This window comes from Nanorana parkeri, unplaced genomic scaffold, assembly GCF_000935625.1.
Source record: "Nanorana parkeri isolate BGI_ZX_2015 unplaced genomic scaffold, ASM93562v1 scaffold97, whole genome shotgun sequence".
Classification (NCBI taxonomy): domain Eukaryota; kingdom Metazoa; phylum Chordata; class Amphibia; order Anura; family Dicroglossidae; genus Nanorana; species Nanorana parkeri.
Window position 1 is genome coordinate 169,188 of NW_017306365.1, and position 19,655 is coordinate 188,842.

The 19,655-nt window shown below is 39.7% G+C and overlaps 1 protein-coding gene across 11 annotated transcripts in view; it reads right to left on the reverse strand.

Annotated features, from left to right (window-relative positions):
• NEO1 (neogenin 1) overlaps nucleotides 1–19,655 on the reverse strand; it is a 144,803-nt gene that overhangs the window by 21,769 nt on the left and 103,379 nt on the right. For 7 of the 11 annotated variants that reach the window (XM_018552790.1, XM_018552783.1, XM_018552782.1 and 4 more), the window contains exons 3-10: nucleotides 15,765–16,040; nucleotides 13,913–14,066; nucleotides 11,216–11,352; nucleotides 9,390–9,544; nucleotides 7,462–7,582; nucleotides 5,924–6,140; nucleotides 5,098–5,252; nucleotides 99–247 (exon numbers count right to left, since the gene is read on the reverse strand). In XM_018552790.1, the coding sequence (XP_018408292.1) occupies nucleotides 99–247; nucleotides 5,098–5,252; nucleotides 5,924–6,140; nucleotides 7,462–7,582; nucleotides 9,390–9,544; nucleotides 11,216–11,352; nucleotides 13,913–14,066; nucleotides 15,765–16,040 (1,364 nt within the window). The remainder of the gene's footprint in view (nucleotides 1–98; nucleotides 248–5,097; nucleotides 5,253–5,923; nucleotides 6,141–7,461; nucleotides 7,583–9,389; nucleotides 9,545–11,215; nucleotides 11,353–13,912; nucleotides 14,067–15,764; nucleotides 16,041–19,655) is intronic. The other 4 variants (XM_018552792.1, XM_018552791.1, XM_018552789.1 and 1 more) reach the window with 1 other exon arrangement.

A 19,655-nucleotide genomic window follows, 5' to 3' on the forward strand; every position in this document is an offset into this window, starting at 1 on the left:
AAAAGGCATATACTTCAAGATTTTGTATTACTCTATTCTAAATGTAAAAAAGGCACCATTAGATAAGCTGTATATGCACATACACACTTAATACATACCTGCTCATTTCCTGCACCTTTCTCCATGTAGTAGAGCTTGTAGTTTTGTATTTCTCCATTTCCTGACAGTGGTTTTTCCCAGCTGACACTAACAGAGCTTGGGGAGATGGATGTGGCTTTCAGATTTGGTGCAGGACCGGGGACTTGAACTGTAAAATACATTTTTTTTAAATGTAGTAATTAAAAAAAAAGATGCAGATAACAGTTACTGCTTCACACACTGCATGATGTGCTATTATCAAACTCAACACTATTCAAATGTAGTCAATTCTTATGGCACAATGGCAACATTAAAGACGTTAGACCTAAATTCAGAGTAATTACACTGAATTTCCACGCATTCTCATTTATATTAACCATGCAGCGTGTGCACAATTAGGTGAGTATTCTGACCAAATCACCATTTTTATGCATATTATCCAACTCAAAGCTGTATAAGCTTAAAGGCTTATTCGATTTAAGCATATCAGGTGATATTTGAGTAATGAGGGAGGGGGTGGCCTTAGGCGATCAACACCCAATATCAAGGTATCATTAGGCAGCTTCTTTTCCTCAAGCAAAATGGGCCAAAAAAAGAGATTTAACCGACTCTGAAAAGTCAAACATTGTAAAAAGTCCTTCAGAGGGATGCAGCACTCTTGAAATTGCTAATATATTGGGGCATGATCACAGAACCAAAAGTTTTGTTGCAAATAGTCAACAGGGTCGCAAGAAACGTGTTGAGAAAGAATTATGCAAATTAACTGCCAAAGATTTGAGAAAAATCCAACGTGAAGCCCATTTTCCTCCAGAACTGCAACCTGGAGTGCCCAGAAGTACAAGGTGTTCAGTGCTCATAAGCATGGCCAAGGTCAGGAAGGTTGAAACCCGACCACTACTGAACAAGACACATAAGTTGAAACGTCAAGACTGGGCTAAGAAATATCTGAAGACAGATTTTTCAGAGGTTTTATGGACTGATTGAGGTGAGAGTGACTCTTGACCGACCAGATGGATGTGCCCGTGGCTGGATCAGTAATGGGCACAGAGCTCCACTGCAACTCAGACGCCAGCAAAGTGGAGGTGGGGTACTCGTGGGCAGTTAATAAAGATGAGATAGTTGGAACTTTTCGGGTTGAAGATGGACTCAAAATCAACTCCCAAACCTCTTGCCAGTTTTTAGAAGACACTTTCTTCAAGCAGTGGTACAGGAAAAAAAGTCTGCATCTTTCAAGAAGCCCAAGATATGTATACAGGACAATGCTCCAACGCATGCATCGAAGTGGGAGACCGTGGTTGCTGCTGCACAAAAGGTTGATCGTCAACAGATTAAGAAATTGACAGACTCCATGGATGGAAGGCTCATGACTTATTGAAAAGAAGGAGGGGCTATATTGGTCACTGATTTAGTTTTTTATAAAGTCTAGTGTTTATTTGTAAATTTTGAGTTGTTTGTTTATTATTCTCACTTTAATAGATGAAAATAAACAAGTGAGATGGGAAAATTTTCGTTTTCCATTTAGTTGCATAATAATCCCGCACACTAAGGCCTTGTTCACAACAAGCGCGTTCCAGGAGCAGAGCAGTTACAGACCGAAGCAAAACTGCGTCCAATGTATTCCAATGGTATTTTTAGCTCCAGTTCACATCGCAGCATTCCAGAGTAGGTCCAGAGCAGGCAAAAAAACTGCTGTGGAACTGCTCTGGAACGCATGCAAATGCATACAAAACGCATGTGAACGCCCTGGAACGCACTGAAAGCAGATTTTAAACTAAACATTTTCTTATTTCATTTTTACAAAAAACGGCCCGGAACGCATCAACGCAGCAAAACCCACGTTTCTGCACTGCGTCTGCAGAAACGTATGCAGATCTGCTCTGCATTTGGTGTGAACAGGGCCTTATAGTTGCCTAATTGTGCACACAGATATTCTCCTAAGAAAGCCAGAACAACACTTTTACTTTCTTAAACATTCAGGTTTGTGGTTTATTAACATTTTGTATTGACAGAGCACTGTAGTTGTTCAATAATGAAATGAATCCTCAAAAATACAACTTGCCTAATAATTGTGCACACAATGTATATTAGGTCCAGTATAATGATGAGTACACAGCTTTTAGGGCTCATTCACACCAAAATCAGACCTAAAATGCAAGTCAATGGAGGCCCCTTTACTTGCAATTTCAACCTCCGTTGACTTCAATTCCATTGGGTTTTTTTTTCTTTTTTGCCAACCTTTATTTTGATTAACATGTCCCGAGTAGGTAAACTTCTATGTATTTTTTTAGATTTAGTTCCATTCCATTTTTGACACATTCCATTACGTTGCACTCAAAAAAAGGTAGTGCATGCTCCACTTAATTCATCGCAACGTAACGGAGCAGAATGAAGTAGAGTGAAATGGTTTCATTCACACCCATTCATTTTCTGGGTTACCTTCTGTTGGCATCTGTTGGAAAAGGGTTTGCAACGGGTCTGTTCTTAATGGGGCTTTAATGTGCAAAATGGTCACATAGAAAACATAGTTTTGCATTACTAGTTTAGTGTTTTCAACAACATTTTAGACTTAAGGTGCCCATACACATGCCGATTATCGTACGATAATCGCGGGTGATCCCGCGATCGTACGATAATCGGCAGGTATGGAAGGCGCGCGACCGTTTCTACTGTACCGTCGCACGTCTTTTGTCTTCCGGGCACGCTGGAAAACCTGCCGGTGGGTTAGTGGCGTCCTCGGAAGACAAATGCCGAACTGGCCGGTGTGCGCAAGAGCACACTGCCCTCCAGCATTGGAATCGGAAGCCCCCTCAGCGGGGAGGGCTTGCGATGATCGCAAGTACGATCTGTCTGTCCAAGATGAGCAGATCGTACGAGATTTTAATTATCTTACAACCATCGCACAACGAAAGTCGTAGGCTCTATGTCCAGCTTAACAGTGTTGACCTTAAAAAATATCTATAGTTTCCAACTAACGCTCATACATTAAAAGTGACAAACTCAGTCCACTAATGCAAGTCCTCCATATATGGTTATCCGATCTATTGTACAAACACATATCCATATGTACACTGCACAATGTATTGGATGTAATCTAGCCCTTTTTCAGGTGCTTAACATACTAAACCAAAAAATACCATATACATAAAAAACAAGGGATGGGCACAAGGCTTATTTACCAGTCATGTATAAAATGCTGGATGACAGAGCAACACCCTCATGCAAGCATCAGTATCTACAAGGAACTTTAAGGCCGGATTAACACGAATACATTCTCATGTGCACAGCAAGGCATGTCAATGAACGTTGACATACATTTTTAGTTAAAAGTGCCCACACACGTTTACATGAATGTCAACCATCAATAGGTGTTGACATGAGTTATTAACACATAGGCTTAAATGATGAGTTTAGCTCACACCTATCGGTTGACGTGTATTCTGTTCACAAACCTAGAATATCTCACATTACAGCTACAAAATAGATTAATCCCTTCAATATTAACATGTTAAAGCACCAACTTTCTAATATTTCTTACTTTATGCCAACATTTGCTCTTCTCTGCGAGTCCATCCTGGACTTTTGGGGTGTCCAGGGTATTAAAATATATCATGTCCATTCTACTGTGCTGAAGTGCTCCATGGTTTGATGGTTTCTGTTCAATATAGCCACAAAGGCACTTGATCACTTAATCTGAAGGATTACAGTTTGACTCTAAAAGGTGAAGTAGCTTTTAATCAGGATACCTGAACCCTGGCCATGACTTCACTTCTAATAAAAGTGGAACAATTATTGACAGCTCATACAAAGAATGTGCCTGCAATTGTAATTCTTCCTTAACTCTGTCGGATTTAAACTCCAAACAATGCATAATTATTATTATATGTTGAGATGAACATGAACTCTTTCTGTTTAACTGTATACTGAACTTCCCAGGATCCAAGATATGCGCAGTCTAACCTCTCCAATTCCAAATATGTTATCTTAGATTTTCAAACTACAAAATTGAGAATTTGTCTCTAATGTAATGCAAGAGATGTTGTATGCCTAGATTTACATACTGTCTCTTAGGTAACCCTGAAGAACAGCCCTAGCATAACTACTAGCAAAATACATTTTTTGTCGGTCTGTGATGCATAGCTGTCATCCATTACACTATTCCTATAACCCAACTATGGTAGCACTACAGTAGATTTGGTAAAAAAACATCGGGAGCTTTAGCTAGGCAAGACTAATGAACCTGGTTTCTAAATTACATGCAACACGTTGACGAGAATGGGGGCCAAGAGTATTTAGAATGGATATACAGCCCAAAATGCAAACAGACTGCCAACAATAAATAAGTCAAAATTCTTAAATAGAACTATTTACTCATTTTACCGACTCAGAAGCTGGATCACACAAAATCTAACTGAACAATCTTTCTGTGGTACAAAAAAAAATAAAAATGGCATGTTCACATTGAGCAAGCCTGCATATGTAGAGGGATGGGGAACAGTAAGCAGATATCCTCAGCACCAGACTCTCAGAGAAACAGCAGCAGGGAAAAATCCAACCGAGCTGATCAATTTACCCCCGCACAACAAACACGGGGAGGAGGCATTTCCACCATAGTCATGTAGTATAGTCAGAGAGGGGGGACTGTTCTGTGACATCTGTAAGCTCTTTAAATCAGAAAAACAGGCTGGAAGAGGTTTGAGTGGAGGATCTAGAAAAATTTGGCGTCTGAAAGGCAAGTGAGGATATATGGGAACATGTATTACAGTGGCAAGCATATTATGGGTTAATGAATAGGTTCTGTGTTCAGAGCACAGTATATCAGGAGATTAAATTGATATGCCAATCAAGGAACCTGAACAAACGTTAGAAATGAGGGCTAATTTACATAGCAGTGCCAGACGTCTGATGCATTTCAGATGCTGTAAACCACACCAAAATGCAAGCCTGAGAAATAGGCTGGCAAGCAAGACTATCCAAAGCAATGGGCCACATGTGCATATTTGTGCTTGCATATCATCTTACCCTCAGGTTGTGTCTCCACCTTGAGAGGAGGAGAACTTTCCCCAGTTCCATGGTTATTTTGAGCCACAACGCGAAAGTAATAGACTGTTTCTGGCAGAAGGTTTTGAATGGTGACCTGCAACTCTCCAGGGCGGCTGGTGTTTTCCACACGCTCTCTGCATTAGTTAAATAGCAAAGCATACTCATTACATGTATAAATGAAATACACAATCATAAAAAAAGATCAATATGCATTTTTGCGGCCATATTTTTATAGTAAATTATGGGTGGGGAAATCCCAGGTGTCAGGAAGCTAATGTGCTTTAAAATGACAGCTAGATCATATGTTTAGTAACTGCATGTCACACAAATTTTACGTAAACTTGCTCTATTACTGTAAAATAGTTATAAAGGTGGGACACTTACTTTTATCCTTCTAAATTTTGAATAGATTAGGCGAGATTAATAATCCCAGTGACCCCAGAAAGTGAGAGGAAAATCTTTGAGGAGATTTGACCCTTTATCGATCTTGCCGAAAACTTAAACAGATTTTATTTTGTAGGTGGTAAGAAAATGGGAGTCTTTAGCTACTTTGTTAGAGAGTAGCTACTTTGTTAGAGAGTAACTGAATAAGAACATTAGATGGACAGGAAAACAAGAGGTGGCATTTTGGTATAAAAAGGAGAGATATGCCGGAAGTACAAAAGAACAGTAAAAACAATTACACTATTGTTGGACTCCCTTAGGATTACTATAATGATGAGCAGTGGGGCATCTCTGCTGTGTAACCATATGTAAAATACAGGAAAATAATCTATTGCAGCATTTTAAATAAGAGAAACCTCACCTGTTCATTCCCTCCTTGCTGTAGTAGACTTGGTAAGTGAGATTTTCTCCATGAGCATCCGCAGGTACACGCCATGTCAGCTTGATGAATCGTGTGGACACCAAAGAGGCCACGACATCCCGCGGGGATGATGGAAGAGGGCCTCCTGGTGTGGCAGCTACATGGTGAGCAGTGGCATGGGTCAGTGAGGGGGCAGGAGAGGTTGGGATGGTAACACCTTGACAAAGGTAAATGGGAGGAGGGAGAGGAGGACAAGCACAGGCACACAGACACGAAAAGCGAAAAACAAGAACAGAAAATAAACAAAACAAACCGGGCACAGCCTCCATGCAGACATGGGCAGACTGCCAATGAGAAGGACACCCTCAGTGATAAGAAGTCAAACAAATGTCAGTGCCTGTGGATTAATTGAGTCTTGACCTCTAATCAGCTTACAGTGTCACAACTGGCTGGCTTTGCTGCCCACAAACATGCAAAACATAAAATTCTACCCAATGACTGACCAAGGTAATAGTATGGCCAAGCACACTACACATGCCTTGGCTATCAGTGGGTCAACGTATCCACTTGCAAAACTTTAAAATGTTACAATCTTCCACTTTCCCATATTTTCTATAATTCTCTACCACCAATAAAAGGGATTTGTTGATTTTTAGACATTACTGCATAGACAACAATACCAATCAGCCTAATATCAATTTGCTCTACCGCTTTTAAAAAAAAAAAAAAACACCAGGAAAAAACAAGTTTTTGAAATAGGTTATAAAAATTGTTTTTAATACCCATTTTTCATATATAAGTTATTAGCTACAAAAGTATAGCAATTTAAATATTACCATTCAAATATGAGAAACACAAAGTTACAATAACTTAATAAAAATGTTCAAATACTGGTTATTCATTTATTTTAGAAAAGGGAAGAGTGCATCATTCAAAAATACAACTCCATGCACAGGCTCTAAAACGATATGAAGAAAATAAACTTGTACATGGGGAGTGCATTACAAATAAATAATTGTACAATCTGAGTTACAATGTAAAATTTATTACAGCAGTTGAAATGGGAAATTATTTTTGCCATTTTATGTGTCTGAACTTTAGTAAGAGTTGCAGATCAACTTCAATGTAGGATGATAACCTTAATGTCACAGGGATTTTTCCATGACCCAGAAATCAGCAGGGCGTATGACGCACAGAGAAGAGGATGCTGAGCAGGGGGCAGTGGAAGGGTGGACCAGAAAAAAAGGTAAACGGGGATCAACAAAACTAGGCGCAAGTCACTGGAGTAATTCTCCACAGGAGGGACTACCAGGCAATGATTATATAATGACCTTTACAATAACAGAAAAGGTCAAAGACACAATGATGTAACGGAGCGAATATTCATCAAGGCAACAAAATAAAATATGCCACCAGCATGGCCTGATTTATTATTTGTAGAAATGTGGGAAAAATTAGATGCAGGAACTCTCAGATAAGGAGGGTCTAGATGCATGGCAGCCCCAAACAGTGAAGGACGCTTTCTAATTCACACTTACCAGGTTCTAAAATTATGAGCTGAGCTGCCGCTTGCACATTTCCCACCTCGTTCTCAGCAATACACTGATAAAACCCCTCATCTGAGCGTACCAGTCCAAGAACTTGTAGATCATGATCATCCTAAAGAAGGAAAGACATCAATTTTACATACAAAGCAGACAGGCTTAAAGTGACACTAAACTCAGGAGATAAATCTTAAAAATGCATTAAAGTATCACTCAGCTGTAGATCCTCAAATCACTGAATTGGTGCGGACACAGTCCTTCCTTCTGGAGGGTGGCTACTTTTGTTCCCCATGGTTCCTGTGTGTTGTAAAGTAGCCACCGCTCCAAGCTCACTCCTGTGATACACTACAATCTCAATAGAAATTAAACTGAACGTGAGATTGTAGTCCATCACGGGAGTGAGATTGGAGCAGTGGCTACCTTACAAAACACACAGAGACCATGGAGGATAAAAGTAGCCACTCTCCAGAAGGACGGACAGTGCCAGCACCAATTCACAGATGATTTGAGGTTCTACAGCCGAGTGATACACAAATAAGAGACATTTTTGTTAATAGTGTACTTTAATGCATTTTTAAGATTTAACTCCCGAGTTTAGGGTCACTAACACTTTAAATATTTGCTCAATACAACCAGTTACAGTCTGATCAGGAAATGTGTATATCCACAGGCTCTGACCAATGCAGAAATGTCCTGGTTGAGCTTCTTCCCGGTCAATTGCTATTGTCTATTCCCCCCCAAAAAAGGCTGATGCCAGGGGCATCTTTTCACCTTACCCTCCTTATAGGCATGTATATTCACCCAATAGAACTTTGCCTATTTGTATCACAATTCTTTTATAGAAAGTCATTCAGCAGCTACAGCACCTCATGATCTGGCAGCTAAATAATGTCATTAGATAACAAATTCTAAAGCTTTACTCTCCGATTACCCCCTCCAGGATAAAAATTCACGAGAGTGTGTTAAAGCAGCTTATTTCACCACTATGACTGGTTTTTACCCACCGAACATTGTCTATGCAGGCAATGTTTCCAAAAGTCTATTTTATAAAAAAAAATACCATACACTATGTCATGTCAACTTATTATGCTTCGCGTCAGCAAAAAAACCAAGAGCATTGCCAATAGTGCTGTCTAACAAGCTTCCAGGGAGAGCAGAAAGGAGTACACCTAAACCAATACAGCCTTAAGGAAGTCACTGGATCAAGAAGCAATGATTCTTAATAACCCACAGCACCAGTCACTTCTAGCTTTCACTGATCTTATTCAGTTAGGCAACTAAATTGTGATGAACAGTCTACCATGGAAAAAGGCTTCACCTCTTTCTACTTTGCAATTAAAGAACATCCGATTACCTTCCCGGTCACATTATGACCTTTATTTCTACACTCAAATATCTCCATACCAATTTGATGAATTGCTCTTCACAGGAGCATTATTTTGCCTAAAGCTTTATCATTTTTTTTCTACTTTCAACAACAAAGCAAACAACCAATTTGTTATGCCTATGGATTGTAGGAATCATTCTGCTTGAACCCCACACTCCTGAACTGTTAACCTGAGGAGCGGAATCATTTTTTTCCAAACAACAGTTCCAATCACAGAATACTGCAATTAATGTGTTTCTTTGACCAGAGTTAGGAACAAAATGAGGGTGTTCATACCAGCTGGTTAGTGTTTTGTCCTTGTCCCCCAGAGATCTAAAGATGATCTCAATTTGCTTGTTTTAAGAGCAGAAACCGTTTAACAAAAGCTTCCATCATGTTAGTTCAATTGACTACACTACACTACTGTAAATTAAATTTGCTTTTCTTTTTTTGTTTATATCATAGCAAAATGATTCCAGTTTCATGTTTTCTTTTTGTGATAGCCATACTTACAATAATTAGGCCAGACAACAACTATGCAAATCCATTAACTCACCACTATTTTGAAGTAATCGCTTGGAATAACCATGTCTCCATTCTTAACCCATTTGACAGCAGGTGTGGGTTTTCCAGTGACCTCACACTCAAACACAATGTCCATAGATTCATGAGCATGAGTATTCGATGGCTTAACATGAAAAACAGGAGGCACTGCACAGAGAGAACATGTAATTAAGTGCATTGTTTTTGAATTTCTGCTTGAATAAAAAGCAATTTGCAAGTTTGTACCAGAACATACCACAGTCCTCTCCATTTTGTAGCAATGTGGGCAAAAAGCTTTCAGCAACTAAAGGGTTTGTGACATGGGTGCTATCAAAGCACAGGATGATAGATAAAGGTTATGATGATTTAATGACAGAGGGTTAAGCCACACACACGATAAGGGAAATACTGACCATTAGTCACCAACAAAAACTCTGTTGGAGAAGGAAAGGAGTGACCTAATTTATTGTCAAACACCCAATGTTATCACCTGGAAGGAAATGGGACAGGCCCCCAGAGAGGGAAGTAGTGCATCCTCTCCCAGATAAACAGAAAGTAGCAGTAAAACCTAGTGTCATTGAGGACATTAACTAGGTGTAGCAACAAATGTTTCTACTCGGAGGCTGCTGGATGAGAATAATTTACACCCCAGAAAACAGTGGAGTGTACAAAAAAAGCACCCCATTTGTAAACAAACACAGAGTGCACTACAGACTATTATATACAGATGATCTTGCCATCATCGGTTAAACTAGAAGTCCTTTTTATTTATTTTTTACAAGTGGATCCTTTGCTTACTTTCGTGTCAAAAGAATTTTAGTAACTGGCAATGAAAACAAGTGTTTGAAGTTTTTTTTTGCTCAAATTGCTTTTTCACTCTTTAACCATTTCCAATCATTTATTCACCAAAACTTGATCATGTATTTTTCTCTGCTTATTTTTGAGCCGGTCCCTCCCTCTTTAAAGTGAACCTGAAGGCTTAGGTTGCATCGATATCTTAACAGATGCTGCTGAGGCCAAAAGTATAGATGTCTGTAGAAAACTGTGCTTCCACATACTTGGGACTGAATACATTTGACATTTGATTTAGCTGTCAGAATGACCTCCATCTAAGTGTTCACTGACAGTACTGGGCAAAACACTAAAACAGTCATTGGCTCAGAGAGCTGCCATTCCTCCTTCCAGTTAGTTATTTGCATAGGAATAAAAGGAGGCCAACATAAGAACAGATTCACATATCTATGCTAGTTCTATATTAAAATAAGTACATTTGGTTTTAAACGCAAATATATCTAGGCTAAGCTGTGTTTGTAATATCTGCCAGGGGTTCAGGTTTTAAGTGTATAAACATGGATATAAAATGTGGTCTTCTGGCATACAATCCATACATCCAGTGACCCCAAGTCTTTAATACTGAGGCTACATTAGGTTGAATCAATATACATAAGCTGTTAAAAAATTATTTAATTTCTCCTTAACACATTGTCATCCTGAAATAGATATTACCATGTAGTACCCTCAGTTCACTAGAGCTAAGAAAAATTATAATAAAAATACAGAGAAGTCATCGAAGAGAGACATCTCACAGCGCCCCTAGGAATAACAGAGCAACAAGTGCAGTAATTTCGAATAAAAAGTTAATTACATGGGAAGATCAACTGGAGGTGAAAGGCATGCTAAGTTGAATTATAAATAAAAACACATCTTTACTAGAAAGAGATCATCATCTTGCTGACAACCAAAACCTCTAGGAGCAGTATGAATAGTACTGCAACAGACACAGTGCATGGCTTGACACCTCATGCACAGCCGTTTTGCTGCATATGATGGTTTCCTTACCTTGTACAAATAGTTCAGCTTGGGCATGTATGGTTTGGTTTCCATTGTCTGCTGTACATGTATAGATCCCAGCATCCTCCTCTGTTACATTGCTGATCTGTAGGCTGCCTCCTGCCAACAATACCAATCTGTCCGAGCTGTAAGTAGTAGACACAGTCAATGGAAGGGCAGATTTAAAACCTTCTAAGCTTGCATTGAATTGAACAATAGCAGCAACAGGACAGAAGAAATCCCAGCAGTGCTGACCTTCCTAGATCGCCAAACGCACTAAAGAATGGAGTTATGTCAATAAATCTTTATATCACGCTATAGGGTTCTAGTGTTATCACTGAAGAGGTAAACACCATACATACCGGTCATAAAGCGCAAACACAAGGCAATACTGTGACTCTAAAAGAGGACACCACAGCTTTAATAATAAGAAAAATCAATGTAACATGATGCTATGTTAGGACACTACCTATGTAGAGGCTAAAGAGCAGCAAAACACTTGTAGTAGACATCGAGGAATGACATTTAACAGAAGAAAAACATTTTGAATGCATATATAAATGTGAACAACTCAACATGAATACTCAGGGTTGTTTTAACCCCTTCGCTGCCGTCGATGCAAGGCTTACGGTGTAACAACTGCTTGCAGGTGGCCACGTCAGTAAGCCTTACGTTGGTGGCTTTCACTCTCCTGCTATAAGCTGATGGTCGCTTTAGCAACCATTTTATCAAAAAGGTTCTCCCGAGGGTCCCCTGTAAATTAATATCAGTCATTAGCAGCTGAAATGCTGCTGATAACCACCATTAACAAAAAATCTGCAGCCAGAATCTGCCAGGTTCTGTCCGCTCCATGCTGGGATTTGCTTCTCCTTGGATCCCCGCTGCTCTACCCTGCCTGTATGGGCTGAGGCAGCGGGGATCCGAGGAGAAATGCAGCCGGCGGGGGAAGGAGGGAGCTGCTTGTCATCAGGATGGCCAAGCAGTGAGGAGAGAGGAGTCACAGCCAAACGGGGAGGAGAGCAAAGACTGGGTCATCCTGTCAGTTTCAGGACGAAAGGGGCTGTGTGTGTGGCCGAGCGGAGGATCAGTACTATGTGTCCCCAGTTATGAACAGGAAGTGCTTTACATCACTTGCTGCTCATTCATGAGTTTCTGAATGGGTAGAAGCACTCATTACAGGAGGCTTCCACCCATTCATAACTGGTCGATAGTAAATATTTACTATCACCAGTTTATGAATGAATGAGAACCCTCTGTACTGAGTGCTTTCCATTCATTCAGTGCTGAGGCTGCAGAAAAAGGGATTGAGGACTCCGTGTCCTCAATTTCTTTTTCTATTTCAAGGCGGGAAATGTCAGGGATCAGTATTTTTAATAAAAAAACCCCCACACACACACACACACACATATACACATTATATATATATTATATATATTTTATATGTGCAGCAGTGTGCTGATTTGCTGATTTACACTTCTGTGTTAATTTTTTTACCGTTTCGCAAAAAGGCGCAATTTATCATTTACAAATATTTATTAACTCAATACAGTTTTATCCTCTAAAATTAGTCAGAAAAGTATTTTTTTTTGTGCAAAAAAATTACATTACAAATAAAATCCTATCAGTAATCCATTTATATGTAGAGCCCTATCATGATCTATTAAGGAGAGGCGTTGAAGGAATAAAAGGAGATTTGTGTGATTATTAAGTGCATTTTATTCCGTGAGTTTGTTTAATTCGGTAAGAGCAATCAACAGGTGAATACATTGGCATATCACTTGGTTTGAAGCACCTTTGAAGATTACTTTTACAATTTTACATTACATTTCTGCCGTTTTTGAATATTGATTTGAGAGTAAAGTTTTTCGGGGTTTTTTATTTTTTTACGGTTGATAATTGTTAATTAGATTTATTGCCTGGAGTAATCTTTATTATGATTTTTATAATGTATTTTTGGGGGATTCTACGATTATCCATTATAGATATTTTTATATATTTATTTATGAGGGACCATTTATAGCACAGTTCATTTTTAAAATGTTATATTACATATATTCTAAAGTGCATTCTAGTGTTTTTTGTTTTTTTTTTAAGAATCTGCAATTGTAATCTTGCCAGTTGGTTTTTGATCTTAGTGACATCCATGAAATCTTTACAGTGATTTCCACCTATATAATGTTTTAATTTGATATAAATTCAAACCACCTTTATAATAGTCACATTTACGGTATCTTGAAATATATTTGTTCTGATCCATCAGTATCAGGCATATTAATTTCTGTCTATTTATACTTTTTTTCATCTAATTCCGAAGTCCTGATGCAAGGGATGTTTTCTGACCCACAAGACATGTTAGCTCTGTGACAAAATCTTTTTACTTCATTTGGAAAATAAATTTATACCTAGACTTTTAAGAGCACAAAGACAATAATGGTATTTCTAGTGTACGTTATTCAATTCACCCTTTCACATGTACAGACTGTTTCAGTTAAAGTAGTGCAAAGAGTAGTGCCAATGTGGGGCATCCAATCTGCTTTTGCTTCATGGAGATTAGATGATTAATTCTGATTGGGACACTCTGCGCACGGCTGTTTAATTAACTTAGCCAAGTTGCTCAGTTCTAAAATGTTATGTGAATGATGTTTTAGAAAGGAGGAAAACATGCAACTAAAACTTGTGAACAATTTTGCTGAACTTTGAAATTACCTGTCAAAAATGATTTCTTCCTGTTTGTGGCTCCAGCGTATATTGGGGTTTGGGAACCCAGATACCACACAGGAAAGTAGTACTGTTTGTCCTGCAACACTCGTAGCAGAGAAAGGCTGGCGAAGAAATACCAAAGAGCGATCCTCTCCCGTTTCTAAGGAAAAGAAAAACAGTTCAACAAAAAATAGTTTAAAGTCCATTTCCACCTTTGTAAGTGATTAGCACTTAGTGGTTTTTTTAAGAGGTGCAGTGATGATGTATACATGTGCACATTTTTCATGACTCGCATTTGAAGCCTTTCCTCATTTTTTTTCAATGAAGCGTCTATTAGACCTGAAGGCTAAAAATTCTACGTTTTTTTACACATTTACACTGGCCAGGAGGGGGGAAGAGAGTGCGACTATGAATACTAAGAAATGGGAGAGCTCAAAAAGAGCTTGCACAACACAGAGGCATTACCACGAGCATATGAAGCAAAGCCAACAAAAAAAAAAAATTGCAACATTCTATTTTCATATGCAGGGGTGCCCACAATTTTTTGTGTTAAGATCTACTTTTTATATGGCCAGCTCAATGAGATCTACCAACCAAAGGCACCGCAACGCACCTCCCGCAACAGAACAGCGAGTGCGATGAACGCACTGTACAATTGTGAACGGGCCCTTAGTCAGACCTAGCACTCTTATCAGAAAAAAGGTAAACTATGGGACTATTACCTGTAATGGCCAAACTCCTAAAAAAAAAAACCTCAAATGCCTAATCTCAGTGTGTAATAGACATGTGCAGGGCAAAAAAAAAATAGTTTCGGTTAAAACAAATGAAAAACAAATTTTCATTTGTTTCATCAATGGAAACACATTTTAATGCAGTTTCCGATTCAGAGGCAACGAGTCTCCGAATCTGAAGCCCCACAAAGAGACTGCAGAACAAGCAGCAGCCGTATCGGCCACCAGTGCGTTCTGGGCATGGGTGCTGCCATCTTGGGAGTATATTTTGGTATACCAAAATACCAAGATATACTCCAAAATAATAGCAGGCATGCGCAGTACCCGCCGGGTACACAATGCCCCCTCCCTCTTAGAAAGAACATGACTCACCCGGGACTGTGTCGGATGTGTGTGGCCCCAGGGCCCGGCTCTCAGACTTCCTCAGAGTAGAGCGCTGCATGCTGTACTCTGTGAACCACGGCTTACAGTGTCACGAGCTTGGTTGGGATAGAGCGCCACCTGCTGGTCATGTCTGAGAACTGCACCCGGCCAGCAGCAGCTGAGCGCCAAGATAACCGGAGCAGCCAACTATAACTTCTGATCGCGATCTACCAGAATTAGCTTTGCGATCGGCTGGTAGATTGCGATCGACCTTATGGGCACCCCTGTTCATATGCCTCAAGGATTTTAAGACACCAAAGTTCTGATGGGGGTCAGATGGTGTGGTGCTCAAGGATGTGTCTAAATTCCTTTAACTGATGAATCGCCCTTAATGCCCCATAAAAAAAGGAAACTTCATCCTCACAAAACTAGAAGAAGAAAAAAAATCACACAATATTTGCAGCAGATTTGGGTGTACAGTAACTGAAAAGAGAGGAAATCTGAGGTATAAAAGATAAAATGGCAGGAAGATGGAAAAAACATTTATAATTTGTATTCTAAACAAATTAGGAAAGTCAATGACAAAAAGGCAGGATCTTAATTGTACACTTCCTGAATTTGGCTGGCAACCTATTTATAACAGGTATTTATATATCGTCGACAATTTACATACAGGGGGAAGCCACTGAAAGCAAAAAACGCTTATATCACAGATGAAAAGGTGCCTTTGAACATTTATAAAGAACACAAACAGGGGTTTTTACCTTGAAGTACTTTGATCTCAGCTTCTTCACTATATTTGAAAGATGCTCCACTGCCCACTCCACACCGATAAACACCAGCATCACTCTCATTGGTGTTACTGATAACTATGCTGCCATTGGACAGCAAAGCAATTCTGTCATCCAGTTCTCGTAAAGACCTGTCCTGCTCCCAATGAACAAATGATACCAGTTCTGGGCTTACATCACAGCTTAATACCAAACTATCCCCAATGTACACAGAAGAGGCCTCAGGCTGGCTGGCAAATCGGGGAAGACCTGCAACAACAATATACAAAAAACAGTCAAGGTGAAACCTTATACACATACAAAACATGTAGGAAATAGCTACATGACATTGCATGCCATTTTTAGAACTTGCAAATACCGTATATACTCGAGTATAAGCCTAGTTTTTCAGCCCATTTTTTGTGCTGAAAAGTGCAGTACTATAAATAACTATAATGGAAAATAATTGCTTTTGACAAGTGAATGAAATAGACTTCATTTCCATGCAGCCAATAAGTAGTGCCTGTATAAAGTATTCACCGAAGAACATTGACTCATAATTTTTATTTTAAATTATGGTCAACAGAAATAGACTAATGTCAAAGTGCAAATAGATCTTTACAAAGCGATTTAGAATGATTTACAATGAAAACACTAAATAACTGACTGCACATGTATATACCCCCTTCAAAAAAAATCTACAGTAGATGCACCTTCGGCTGCAATTAGGCAGCATCATTGAGTCTGTGAGGATAGGTCTCTATATCTGGCCACTGCAATTTCCCCCATCCCTCTTTGCAAAACTGCTCCAGCTCTGTCAGGTTGCATGGGGATCATGAGTGAACAGACATTTCTCAAGTCTAGTCTACTGGATTGAGATCTGGACACAGACAAGCATTCCAGGACATTATTGCTGTAATTCTGACTTTGTGCTTGTGGTCATTCTTAGGCTAAATACATCCTTTCCCTAGGCTCAAGTTTCTTGCAGACAGCATCAGATTTTCCACCAGGATTTTGCTTTACTTCTCCACAATTCTACCCTCTATCCTTCACAAGAATTCCAGGACCTGGGAACAATCAGCACAGCATGATGACTTCACTAGACCTCATGGTGGGTCTGCTGAAGTTATGTGTAGTGTCAGGTCTCTGACTCGCAAAAGCTGAATTCTGGTCTCGGACCTTAGCATAGAACCTTCTTCCAGCTACCTTCAGTCTCTTTTAGGAGTTGTCTGACAAACTGTAGGCAGAATGTCAAGTTTTCGTTAGTGGCTTTTTGCCACCTCTCATAAAGCTGTGACTACTGAAGCACTAAATTGGCAACAATTGTTATGCATAGCCTCTCCAGTAACAGCCAATGAGACCTACAAGTCCTTTAGGGTGGTCATAGAGCTCTTCGGGTCGGCTTATACTCGAGTATATACGGTACTCTCCTACTAATCTTTCTTTGCGTGGTCACTATGTTTTGGCGGACGGCCTGTTTTTCACAGGTTTATAGCTGTGCCATACTTTGTATTGCTTACTGATTGGGAATAACAATCCCAAGGGATTTGCAGCGATTTGTACATTTTCAAATTATTAGTGCTGTTAAGTTACTGCCTTTTGTGTTCTTTTGTCTTCATGCTGTAGGGCAGCACAGACCCCCTGGGCCATGAACAAGAACTGGGTCACAGCCACAGGCAGTCTCCTCGGCAGTCCACCACATGCTGCACTTTTTTTTTTTTTTCCCCTCTGCTCCTCTGGCCTGACCGTGCCATGCCCCTACCCGCCCCCGAATGCAGGGAGACACCTGGGTTGCGTTCCAGAGGTCGAACGCTGTGGAGTACACACTATAGCATGAACCGGCCCTTAAAAGGAGAACTATGGGGTCAGTGTTTTTCCCCATAGTTCTCCTTAGGGTAACGGGAGGACACAAACTAGCGTCCTACCGTTACCCTAAGCTCAGTATACCGCGAGCTACAGCTCGCAGTATACTGAGACGCCGCAGCCGGAGCGGATCCCGACATATTTTGGGTTTTGTGGTCTTTTTTTAAATTGTAAAAAAAACTGCTTTTTTTTTTTTTTTTTTCCTGTGTTGTACACTTTTATTTACAATTTTACAGTATTTGGTGAATGAGTAGTGGCACCCAGATTCAGATAAGGACCCCTGCCCGCAGACCACCATAACCTCATCATAAGGACAAGGTGCTTTGCCAGGGGGTACCAAATGAATCTTACATGTCTACAAATAGGTTTTACTCTACACCATTTTTTATTCTATATGTAATCCTCATGATAGCTGTAGGTGGTTTTGGAGAGGGTTCTATATAACCAAGTACCAGAAGTACCAACTCTTTTCTAAGCATGCAGCTCCTAACTTTTTAATAGCCATCATGCATACCTACAGAACCTACACACATTCTCATCCATTTGTTAACATGCTTGATAGGTATTTGCCTGTTCAGAATACAATACATGAACGTAATGCCATCCCATGTGGCTAATTAGACTGTCCACTCATTCAGTGTTGCAGTTTCTATGTTTTCTGTTCTATTCCCTATATTGCATTAACTATATTCTTTTTCCCAGTTGTGCTACACAAAGAAGCTGCAAAACAAACAGGAGAGGGAACAGAAAGCCATAAAAGGATGGAGTTTAAAAAACAGAGAAGGCAAAAGCAGAGAAAGAAGGATGAAATAGAAAGAAGTCAGTGACAGCTGTAGAGAAGCACTGGGTGTGAATGTGCAGTCTCTCCAATCACTAGGTGCTGTAACCCTTCACCTTGCACAGCCCATACAATACAATTAGTGACACCAACACATCTTGTCAGAGATCAATGTTCTGTTCATTAAGAGCCTGCAGGCAATGTATCCTTAGCCTCCCCCTCCTGCATCTCAGCTCACAATGAATCACTCAGCAGCACTGTCACAATCTCCCATCGATCGTACCAAGCTGTGAATAATCTTGTACTAACCGATAAAGAAAAGGGAACAGTGTTGTTTTCCAACAACTTTATTCAACTTCTTTAAGGGCCTGTAACTCTATACTCCAATTCATACACTTTTAATTTCGAAACCACAATTAAAGTTTTCAGCAATTTGAGCTACAGTAGCTCTTCTAATGGATCGGACTACATGGTCCAGCCGTTGCTCCCCAATTGCATTAATGAGCCTCGGCCACCCCTGACCCTGTCGCTTGTTCTCCTTCCTTGGACTACTTTTGGTAGGTCCTGACCACTGCAGACCGGGAACACCCCACAAGGGTGCAATTTTGTGGTCACTGTGACCCAGTCCCCTAACCATCACAATTTGGCCCTTGTCAAAGTCAGTAAAATGCTGACGCATTTTCTTCTGCTTCCAACATAACTTCAGGGACAAAATATTCACTTGCGGTCTTAACATATCCCACTTGCTTCCAGGTGCCATTATAATAAGACAATCAACATTATTCATTCAGTGGGAATCCTAATACTCACCAGTACAACAGATTTGTAGGACATAGGACACAACAAGGAATACAATTGTTCTAAACAGCTTTGGTCCATAAGGAAAAGCAGCAATGTAACAGGAGATGGTAACACGCCCTATTTGTTTTCAAAAACTGAACAGAGAGGTAACATCCATTGTGTTTATTTCTTGCTCATGCCAAAATCATGCAAGGAAATATCAAAGGTAAGTTGTCAGTCATAACACCTTTCTGTAGTAATTCTTTGATATAGCCCTAACAGAGAAAAATGCACCACCATGCAACATGAATAGTTTTCACAAGCTGAACACATACTGTATTATTAAGCAAAGCAAGGGAAATTAAGAAAGTGCAAGAGAATCACAAGTATATTGAATTATAAAGATCAAAATAAAAAAATGTTCATGTGCTTCACAATTGTTTACAAAAAAAAGTGCTTTTTAC